The 11,336-nt window shown below is 35.5% G+C and overlaps 1 protein-coding gene across 1 annotated transcript; it reads right to left on the bottom strand.

The window, feature by feature from the left end:
- Positions 1-789: 789 nt before the first annotated feature.
- LOC132645222 (ethylene-responsive transcription factor RAP2-12-like) lies at positions 790-3,042 on the bottom strand. Its single transcript, XM_060362081.1, has 2 exons — positions 2,735-3,042; positions 790-1,787 (listed from the first exon to the last, which is right to left on the bottom strand). The coding sequence occupies exons 1-2, from the start codon at positions 2,955-2,957 to the stop codon at positions 928-930; spliced, it is 1,083 nt and encodes a 360-aa protein (XP_060218064.1). The 5' UTR covers positions 2,958-3,042; the 3' UTR covers positions 790-927.
- Between the last annotated feature and the right edge of the window lie 8,294 nt (positions 3,043-11,336).

Below are 11,336 nucleotides of genomic sequence, written 5' to 3'. Positions count from 1 at the left end.
TATCTTAATTTTCTAAAATTGACACTTATTATGTGATTAAAAAATTTAGTTATGAGCCTATAATGATATTTATTATGAGACGGGAGTATTAATTAACCGGCCACTCTTAGGACACGACTTTATATTAATCGGATCATAATCATTTAAGAAAAATTAAAAGGTGGCACAATTTTTAAAATGTGCGACAGATTCAAGATCCTTTTTAATCCTGATGTAGCCTCTAGATGGTCATCGAGGGCCCTAAGCTCAGTAGAATGACATTATTGATCAATAATGCACGAAAGCCTGTCACAGGCGGATGAAATAACTATTTGATCCTTTACAAAAATTTTTAGTTTTATAACTTTATTATTTTATCAAAAGAATTTATTTTTTACATAAAAAAAATTGAAAAAAAACATTTTTTCTATTCAAAATGGTAAAAAAAAAAACCAAAAAATCTTATTTCCTCGTCACAAGCTAGCGTACCTAACGGTTTTTGTCAAAGCTTGAGTAGAAGATTGAAGAGGAGACTAGTCCACGCATGCAACTTACAACTGTAGAGAATAGAAACTAGGTAATTACAAATATCAGGTCTCATCAGTTCTCACCATCCATACAATGCTAAAATCAAAAATCTTTTATTTCAAGTTTTGAAATGTTAGTTTACCTAATTACCTATACTGCTAGGTGACTCGGTCAATCGCCAACACATATTGACATTGGGGACCGCATCCGAGGGCTAAAGCATATGCTTCGTCGACTGCAAGCAACAACTACACACAACTACACAAGACACGAAAACAAGAATGCAGACATCAACCACGAGTAAATTTTACAATAAATTAATACAACACATTATAGTCTTTGTTTGAAGACAACACAACTGCAAACTTCACTCAAATGAAGCGTTATTTACAAAACTTAGCAAGGGAAGGGCATGATGGCCTAGAAGACGCCTCCCATTAAAGAAGAAACATCATCAAACGACCAAAGATCCATGGTATTTCCACCATCCTGAGTTGCATCTGGCGCATTGAGCAAGGCATCCCAATTTCCCTCGAGATATGGGATCTGCAAGAACTTCATCTGGGATTCAAAAGCCGATAGCTCTTCAGATAGCGTGTTCACAGTGTTCCCATCTTCTGACTTCAGTTTTTTCTCTGGTCTAGCATCTTCATTGAATTGAGTCCCGTTGCTTTCAAGAACTTCTGAAAGAACAGATGAGATCTCTGGACTTCTTGCACACGGTTCACCCCAACCGAAATCAGAGCAGTCCAAAGTGTTACTTCCTTCATCAGAACTGAAGTATACATTTGTACCAGCTGCTGAAGGGGAAAATGAGCCCAGCCCCATATCTCCAGCAGTAAAACACATGTTCTCATAGCCATACTGCTTTAGTGTTGGTTTCTCTTCAAAAAAGCTCAATGATTCAACAGATCCGCTGTCCACGTCGTTAATAGAGGTGGTGTTGGAGTGAACTATGTTCAAGCTCTCTTCACGAAGTGCCTCCACGGGATTTAGCTTAACAACGCGTCTTGAAGAAGCCACTGGAGCTTCATCAGGAAAGTTCACCTTAGCTTTCTTGCCTCTAATCCTCCGGGCCTCAACATCATATGCTCTGGCAGCTTCTTCCGCAGAATTGAAAGTTCCAAGCCAGACTCGAATCCCTTTCCTTGGATCACGTATTTCAGCTGCCCACTTACCCCAAGGACGCTGTCTGATCCCCCGGTACTGATTTTTCCTCTTTCTCTTGGAGGATTTCTCAGCTTCGGTGTGTGAATCAACAGACATCACAGATTTGGAGCCTATGGAAATAAATAAAGCATCTCAGTCATCCATAACAGGACCAAAATTTGCAACAATCAATCAAATTTAATGACAAACAGATACCAAGAAAGTAAAAAACATAGGGACTAGATACCACAAGTTATTTTGAAAAAGTTTTTTTTCCCTAATAACGATCAAAACTAAAGAAAGTGAGAAACCCAGACCAAAACACATGCAAATATGTTCTCTGCTGGGTTGTATAGAAAATCTGCTGCTATGTAAATGACCACTTCACAATTAAATGGAGTCCAAATTAGGAATCTATCATCCAAACAATTAGATCACTCGAAATCTTGGTTTATCATATCAAAGATATTTGTTACAAGCTGAGCAAATTCCTTAATCTGGGGCTAACAAACCCCCTGATAAGACAAGACCTGAGGCTGAAGGAAACTTTAAGGAGGCCTAAAAATCTAATTTTGTTTTAAGCACCCACCATAATCCACAATTACAACTACGTTAGGATCATATGTGTCCTAAAAATATCCATTCCTTCTATAAATAAGGAGGAAAAATAGCATCTTTCTCCTATTTTTACTAGTATTTGCAAACATCCTATACCCAAAAGTTCCCTTTTTTCCCCTCTTACATGAATATTATTCACATACTAAAAGGAAACATTTCAACAGAAAACACACCCAATTCACCTAACTTGGGTATTTTCAGCACCAAGTGAAATAGTACTCCAAACACAAACAAACACCAAAATACTCAACTAAATCAAGCTCTACAAATAAACCATACAACAAACACAATTCCACTCAGATGTGTTTGGCATGACCAAAAATCTTTTCTAAAATCAGTAAATTAAGTCATTTCGTGGTATTTCAAGAACATAAACCGTGTTCAGACAGAAAAACTCCATATAGTAACATTTTCAAAGCTAAAAACTTTAACACCAAAAGATGAGAGAAGAGAAAATTACCAAAGGACTTGACATCATCAGAGTAGTCCTTGAAATCCTGAAAGTCAGCCTCAAATTCATCATCAAGATCAATGAAGTTAGACCTCAAAGGCTTTGAGTGGTAATTGCTAGGGTTTTTCTTTTTCTTGCTCAGATCGGAAGTACCCCATAAAAATTCAGCGGTTAGCTTGCGTGAAGTCCGGCTTGGAGGTACCAAGTCGGAAATAATCGCACCACCACACATGCTTTTGCTTTTCTTCTCAAAAGTGTTTATATATCTTACGAGACTTTAATTTGGATATATTTTGATTGCAGAATGTATTAGAAAATCTTGGAGGAATCAAGTCATATATAGGCACGAACGAGGCGGAGTTTGGGGGGTTAAGTTACGTTAATGTCCCTAAGGAAGGTGCTCAATTACGTTAATGCTCCTCCTGGTCATAATTTATGGGGAAAACGGCCTCTACTTTTAAATACTACTTGTTTACATTTAAGTTTCTGTTATAAATATCCCAAAATGGTGGATATACATTAAGTTATAAATATCTCAAAATATTCCATGTTCATTAAATATATTAATCTTTTGTATGTTGCTCCTATAAATAGGATGCACAGATGCAATGTTGAGAGGGCAGAAGTAATATAATCCGATATCTCTCTACATATTTCTTCTGTGTATTTACTTCATAGTTTTATTCTATAACACGTTATCAGCACGAGACTCTGTCATCTCGATCAAATACTTTACAAGCCTCGAAGGTATTGATTTCTTTGTTTTCCATTACTAATGGCAAATCTTTCTAGACGTGAATTTGTAGCCTTAGATATATCCGGCAATAGCTATATGTCTTGGATTCTTGATGCCGAGATTCACCTTAATGCGATGGGTCTGGAAGACACCATCAAAGATAAAAATGAGGCATCAAACCAAAACCGTGCTAAGGCAATGATATTCCTCCGCCATCATCTTGATGAGAATTTAAAAATGGAATATCTGACGGTTAAAGATCCTCTTAAGCTGTGGAATGATCTGAAAGATAGATATGATCACCTGAAGATGGTCATACTTCCACAAGCACATTTTGATTGGCTCCATTTAAGGTTCCAAGATTTTAAATCCGTTAAGGCATATAATTCTACAATGTTTAAAATTATTTCTCAATTGAAATTATGTGGTGAAAATATTACTGATGATGATATGCTGGAGAAAACATTCTCCACTTTTCCTGCCTCGAGCATGCTCCTGCAGCAGCAATACCGAGAGATGAAGTTCAAGAAATATTCTGATCTAATCTCACATCTTCTAGTGGCTGAACAACATAATGAATTACTGATGAAAAATCATGAAAGCCGACCCACTGGTACTGCCCAATTCCCTGAAGTGAATGAGGCAAATTTTTGCCATTCTAGGCGTGGAAGAGGTCGTGGCCCCAGTCGTGGTCATGGTCGTGGTCGAGGAAGGAATTTTAATTATGATTCTCGTTTTGCACCATATAATACCCTTCACCACCAGCAGTGTAAAAGGAAGGATGAAAAGCATGAAGCTGTGCAAAAGAAAAATTCAGAAAATAAATGCTTCCGATGTGGAGGAAAAAGGCACTGGTCACGTACCTGTTGTAATCCAAAGCACCTTGTTGAGCTATACCAAGCCTCCCTCAAAAAGGCAGAAAAGGATGCCGAAGCAAATTTTATTTCTGAAGATAATGTTGAGCCCATGCATCTAGATGTGGCAGATTTCTTTGAAATCCCTGAAGGGAAAATAGATCATCTGATCGGTGATGGATCTGTATTAACTTAGATATTTCATACATGTCGTTTGTATTAGCTAATGTGGTTATGTTTCCATATATAAGTAATATAGTGTGTGTAATACTTTGTCTAATCAAAATATCTACTTCGATGTTTACTTTGCCTATTCTTTCGTTTTGAAGAATATATGGAAAATCTTCAAATATTATTTGGATCAATGACCAATCATGAAGATATTTGTGTGATTGATAGTGGAACAACGCATGCTATATTCAAAGATGAGAAATACTTTTCTCACTTGCGTAGAAAAAGGGGAAATATTAATACAATTTCTGGCAATTCGAAATTAATTGAAGGCTCCGGAAGAGCTACTATATTTCTACCTAAGGGGACGAAACTTGTTATAGAAGATGCATTATTCTCTTCTAGATCCCCAAGAAACTTGTTGAGTTTCAAAGATATCCGCCGTAATGGGTATCACGTCGAAACATTAAATGAAACAAATGATGAATATCTTATCATTACAAAGAATGTCTCCGGCCAGAAATATGTTTTGGAGAAATTACCAACTTTGTCTTTTGGCCTGTACTATGCAGAAATTAGTACAGTGGAAGCACGCTCAATCGTAAACCAGAAGTTTAACAATTCAGGAACTTTTGTGCTTTGGCATGACCGAATGGGTCATCCTGGATCAATAATGATGAGACGAATTATTGAAAATTCAAAAGGGCATCCACTTAAGAACCTGAAGATTCTTGAAAGTAGTGAATTTTCATGTGTCGCTTGTCATCAGGGCAAATTGATAACCAGGCCATCACCAATGAAAGTTGACATTGAATCCCCTGCTTTTCTAGATCGTATACATGGGGATATATGTGGACCTATTCACCCATCTTGTGGATCATTCAGATATTTTATGGTTCTAATAGATGCGTCTTCGAGATGGTCTCATGTGTGCCTCATATCGTCTCGCAACCTGGCGTTTGCGAAATTATTGGCACAAATAATACGCTTAAGGGCACACCTCCCAGATTATCCTATAAAGGCTATACGTCTTGATAATGCTGGAGAATTTACATCCCAAGCTTTTGATGATTATTGTTTATCAGTTGGGATAAAGGTTGAACATCCTGTAGCACATGTTCATACCCAAAATGGCCTTGCTGAGTCATTTATTAAGCGTGTGCAATTGATAGCAAGACCATTACTTATGAAAACACGGTTGCCTACAACCGTCTGGGGTCATGCTATTTTACATGCAGCATCTCTTGTTCGTCTTAGACCGACTCATTATAATAAATACTCCCCGTCACAATTAGTATTTGGTCATGAACCAAATATTGCTCATCTCTGAATCTTTGGCTGTGCTGTATATGTGCCTATAGCACCACCACAACGCACTAAGATGGGCCCCCAAAGAAGGTTAGGAATATATGTTAGGTTTGAATCACCCTCCATTATTCGCTATCTTGAGCCATTGACGGGAGATTTATTCACTGCCCGATTTGCAGATTGTCGATTTGATGAAACAAATTTTTCACAATTAGGGGGAGAGAGAAAATAAATCAAAAGAGAAATTGCGTGGAGAGTTCCATCACTATCTCATTTTGATCCATGTACCCCTATATGTGAGCAGGAGATCCAGAAGATCATCCACTTACAGAAAATAGCAAATCAAATGCCAGACGGATTTACTGATTTGAAAAGAATAATTAAGTCGCATATCCCTGCAGAGAATGTGCCTATTCGAATTGATGTTCCAAAGGGACAATCTACTAGTGTCATAGCCTTTGAATCTCATCCACGCCTGAAGCGTGGTAGGCCATTGGGCTCCAAGGATAAAAATCCAAGAAAAAGAAATACAAACAATGATCAGAATGACACTATGAAAGGATCTCATGAAGAGATTCAAGATCTGATTAATTCTGATATTCCTGAAGAAATCAGCAAACCCGAGACTTCAGTGAGTGAAGAACTATCATTAAGTTTTACTGGTGATGAGGACAACTTGAATCGTTCGAAAATTGTGGTGAATAGTGTTTTTGCATATAATGTTGCACTAAATATTATAAAAGGCAGTGAGGATCAGGAACCTCAATCTGTCGGAGAATGTCGACGAAGATATGATTGGCCAAAATGGCAAGAAGCAATTCAATCAGAATTGAATTCACTTGCTAAACGTGAGGTTTTTGGACCTGTAGTCCAAACGCCTAATGGTGTAAAACCAGTTGGTCACAAATGGGTCTTTGTACGGAAAAGAAATGAGAGAAATGAAATTGTGTGATACAAAGCACGCCTTGTTGCACAAGGATTCTCTCAAAGACCCGGCGTCGACTATGAAGAAACATATTCACCAGTTATGGATGCTATAACATTTCGATACCTCATGGGTTTAGCTGTCTATGAAACCCTTGAAATACATCTTATGGATGTGGTTACAGCTTATCTTTATGGTTCACTTGATAATGAAATTTATATGAAAATTCCTGAAGGATATAAAATGCCTGAAGCATTTGGTTTAAAGTCTCGGGAAATGTATTCAATCAGATTACAAAGATCATTATATGGTTTAAAACAATCAGGGCGTATGTGGTATAATCGCCTAAGTGAGTACTTGATAAATGAAGGATATATAAATGATGTCATTTGTCCATGTGTTTTTATTAAGAAAACAAAATCAGGGTTCATTATACTTGCTGTTTATGTTGATGACATAAACCTCATTGGAACTCCAGAAGAGCTCCAAAAGGCGATTGAATATTTGAAGAAAGAATTTGAGATGAAAGATCTCGGAAAGACAAAACTCTGTCTTGGTTTGCAAATTGAACATTTCACAAAAGGGATCTTTATCCATCAATCTGCCTATACTGAGAAAGTTTTAAATCGGTTTTACATGGACAATTCGCATCCTTTAAGTACTCCTATGGTTGTTCGCTCACTTGAAGTGAGCAGAGATCCGTTCCGACCTCAGGAAGAAAACGAAGAGCTACTTGGTCCTGAAGTACCATATTTTAGTGCAATAGGTGCACTAATGTATCTTGCTAATGCTACAAGACCTGACATAGCATTTTCTGTTAATTTGCTAGCAAGATATAGCTCTTCTCCTACACAGAGGCATTGGAACGGGATTAAGCATATATTGCGATATCTGAAGGGAACTAGCGATATGGGTCTGTTTTATACTAACAAAGGTAGTACAGATCTTGTTGGTTATGCAGATGCAGGTTATTTATCTGATCCACATAAAGCTCGATCTCAAACGGGCTATTTGTTTACATGCGGAGGTACTGCTATATCATGGCGATCGACCAAGCAGTCCATTATTGCTACTTCTTCAAATCATGCTGAGATAATCGCTATTCATGAAGCAAGTAGAGAATGTGTGTGGTTGAGATCAGTGATACATTTCATCAGAGAAAGATGTGGCTTGAAGTGTGATACAAAAATGCCCACAGTATTATATGAAGATAATGTTGCATGCATAGCTCAATTAAAAGGAGGTTTCATAAAAGGAGATAGAACAAAGCACATTTCACCAAAGTTATTTTTCACACATGATCTCCAGAAGAATGGTGATATTAATGTGCAACAAATCCGTTCAAGTGACAATCCTGCAGATTTGTTCACTAAATCTTTGCCAACTTCAACTCTTGAGAAGATGATATTCAAGATTGGAATGCGAAGACTCTGACATCTGAATCTTGGTCTTCGTCAGGAGGAGTGAAATACGTGTTGTACTCTTTTTTCCTTAACCAAGTTTTGTCCCATTGGGTTTTCTTGGTAAGGTTTTTAATGAGGCAGCTCTCAAAGCGTATTTCTAGATATGTGCACTCTTTTTCCTTCATTAGGACTTTTTTCCACAGGGTTTTTTTTTTAATAAGGTTTTAACGAGGTACATCATCTATTAATGGACATCAAAGGGGGAGTGTTATAAATATCTCAAATAGTGGATATCCATTAAGTTATAAATATCCCAAAATATCCCATGTCCATTAAATATGTTAATCCTTTGTATGTTGCTCCTATAAATAGGATGCACAGATGCAATGTTGAGAGGGCAGAAGTAATATAATCTGATATGTCTCTACATATTCTCTCTACATATTTCTTCTGTGTATTTACTTCATAGTTTTATTCTATAACAGTTGCGTCATATTATTGGAATAAAATTATCCTTGATGTTAGCAAAGTAATTAAAAATATTTTTATTTCTAACGGTGCTTCGCCATAATAAATAAGTATTAAAATTTCTCACGACTTGACATTTGAGTAAGGTGTTCACCAGGGCCGTTTGGCTTAACTTAAAAAAATAGTTTATAAGCTTAAAACAGCTTATAAGTAAAAAATAATAAGTCGGTTTACCCCCAACTTATTTTTTTGGACTTATTTTAAGCATAAAATGACTTATAAGCTGACCAGTCAAACACTCAAAAAAATTGAAAACAACTTATCAGCTGTTTTCAGCAACTTATAAGCTAAGCCGAATGGGCTCCAGGTTTAGTTCTTCTTCAACACCCCCACCCCACCCCTCATGTATTTAGTAGGCGTTTGGCCATGAAAATTAAATATTTTTCACTTTAGTTGGTATTTTGGAATTGGAGTTGTGTTTGGTTATAGTTTTGCAAAGAATATTTGGTTGTTTGAATGTATTGAAAGTGAAAACAATTTTTTTTTGTGTGTTTTTCAAATTTCAAATACAACTTGTTTAAAATTTCCATGGCCAAACGTTAATTTCCAAATAAAGTGAAAACGTTTTCTAGAAAAAAGTAAAAAAAATCATGGCCAAACGGGCCCTTAGTCATTCTTAGTGAAATACTTAAAATACTAAAGTACTATATAAACGAGGATTGGAAATATCAAAGGTAAAATAGATATTGCATAGGATAAAGGAAGAATGTATTTTGTCAAATTTAAATAGGAATTTAATTTGGTAAGAAAAGTCGTAGAATGTAAATGATTTTCACTTATTTAATTGGGACGGAATTAAACAAATAAAAGTAAATTTAAGATTTAAAACAAGTTATAAATAGACTTAAATTTTTATAGGAATAAAGAAAATATTTAAATTGAAATTATTTTGGATAAAACTTAATACTATTTGTTTTTAAAATAAGGGACGGAGGAGAAATTATTTTTAGGAGGACAGTGATGCATGCAGTCACATTTTTTTTCCAAATGCTCTAACCACTTTTGTTTCAATACGTCATTGATTATCATCTTCTGTTTCCCATGCATCGTTTTTTGGTAGAAAAAAGAAAAAGATCATTTACACATTTTAACTATTTTCACTTTGAAAAGTCCCACAACAGGCGGTGATCAACGAGAATTGGGATTCTAGACGCAGTAATCCTCTGTTTCAATTTATATGACACGTATTAAAAATAATGATATATTTTTTAAAAATTTTATTTTACATTTTACGTTTAACGAAATGATTTATAACCACATATATTTTTAGTTTGTTTTAGACCGCAAGATTCAAAAGTCTTTCTATTTCTTAAAACTCCGTCCCCAATCAAACTGTACCACACAAATTGGAATGGAGGGAATACTAAAATAATTTGCCATAGTGGTGCAGATTATTCCATTATTTCTTCATCTCTATTTTTATGAAGTATATGTATCCTTGATCGTTTTAAAATATTTCCTTGATATAAAATTAAACATTTAACTTGTAGTAGAAAAATTATTAAACAAACATTTTTCAAGAGGAAATATCATATTGCTCAAAGTATGTGATGTATATGAGCTCATTAATTCATTCGCACCCCCATTATTGGATTCGCATTTCCATTTTACTATAAGCGAATGTTGTGGAGTGTGCATTATTTCATTAAATAGCAATAATTGAAGAGGAATTGTCAATTGAACACGAAAAGATGGCCCATGAGGCCATGACCATGAGCCACGACTTGTTTGGCATTATATAGACAATCCCCGAAACGTAGATTTTATACTTTTGAAATTTCAACCACTGTTAGAGAGTAAAATTTGGTTGGCGTTAGATTTTCTTTTTGGTTGTACCTCACATTATTTCTTTATTCAAAAAGAATGACATACTTTTATGTTTAAAAGCAATTTACATTAAAAAAAAAATATTTACCTTGACTGAAATTTTTATCGCAAAAAGATACTTTGACATGTTTAATGAGAAGTTTCAAAAAAGAAATCTTTGTTCTCAAACCCCTATCAAGTCGAGTAAATACTTAAAATACCCCCCAACGTTTAACCAAAATCCCAACTACACACCTAACCTTTGCGGTAGACAAATTTTTTCAGTATCAAAATGTACCTTTTTTGCTGATGTGGCAGTCCAATATGCCAACCCTCAATTAATAAATGACGCTTGTCCACACGCGCCTGGCCCACGTGCTTTAATTTCGCCCCATTTTTTACCCGTAACCCACTTCTTTAATTTCGCCCCATTCAGCCTCAATTCTCATATTCACAAAAACCTAGCACCTATCCCAAATTTCACGATAAACACCATTTTCAGCCCCAATCTTTGTCAACATATTATCACGACTATATTTTCGTTGCTGCTCATTGTTCATCTAGTAACGGTTAGTTTCGTTACATTTTTTTTGCTTTGAAAAAATGATACTACGATTTTGTGCATATTGTTTGAAATCTGGACTATAAAGAATAAATTTTCATAGTTCCCCAACTGTAATCAGCATATTTATTATCATATTGTGCATATTGTTTGATTTTTTTTTTTCAAAAAACGATGTAGTCTAGGGTTTTCAGTTGTTATGCATATGCTTATCATTTTTTTGATTCCGTTTGACATTAAGTTGAATTACTTGTTATTCTTTGTTTTTTTGTTTTATATTTAGGTAGTACATGGCTGATTTTGTGTATGTAACCTTAA

The sequence above is a fragment of the Lycium barbarum genome, chromosome 1 (assembly GCF_019175385.1).
Source record: "Lycium barbarum isolate Lr01 chromosome 1, ASM1917538v2, whole genome shotgun sequence".
NCBI classification, from domain to species: domain Eukaryota; kingdom Viridiplantae; phylum Streptophyta; class Magnoliopsida; order Solanales; family Solanaceae; genus Lycium; species Lycium barbarum.
The sequence above is the reverse complement of the archived record's forward strand: the minus strand, read 5'-3'. Positions and strand labels throughout refer to the sequence as shown.

Coding starts and splice junctions, on each gene's coding strand:
- LOC132645222 (XM_060362081.1), bottom strand. CDS start 2,957: ATGTGTGGTGGTGCGATTATTTCCGACTTGGTACCTCCAAGCCGGACT. Junction 1,788..2,734: donor TGATGATGTCAAGTCCTTTG/GTAATTTTCTCT, acceptor TTATTTCCATAG/GCTCCAAATCTGTGATGTCT.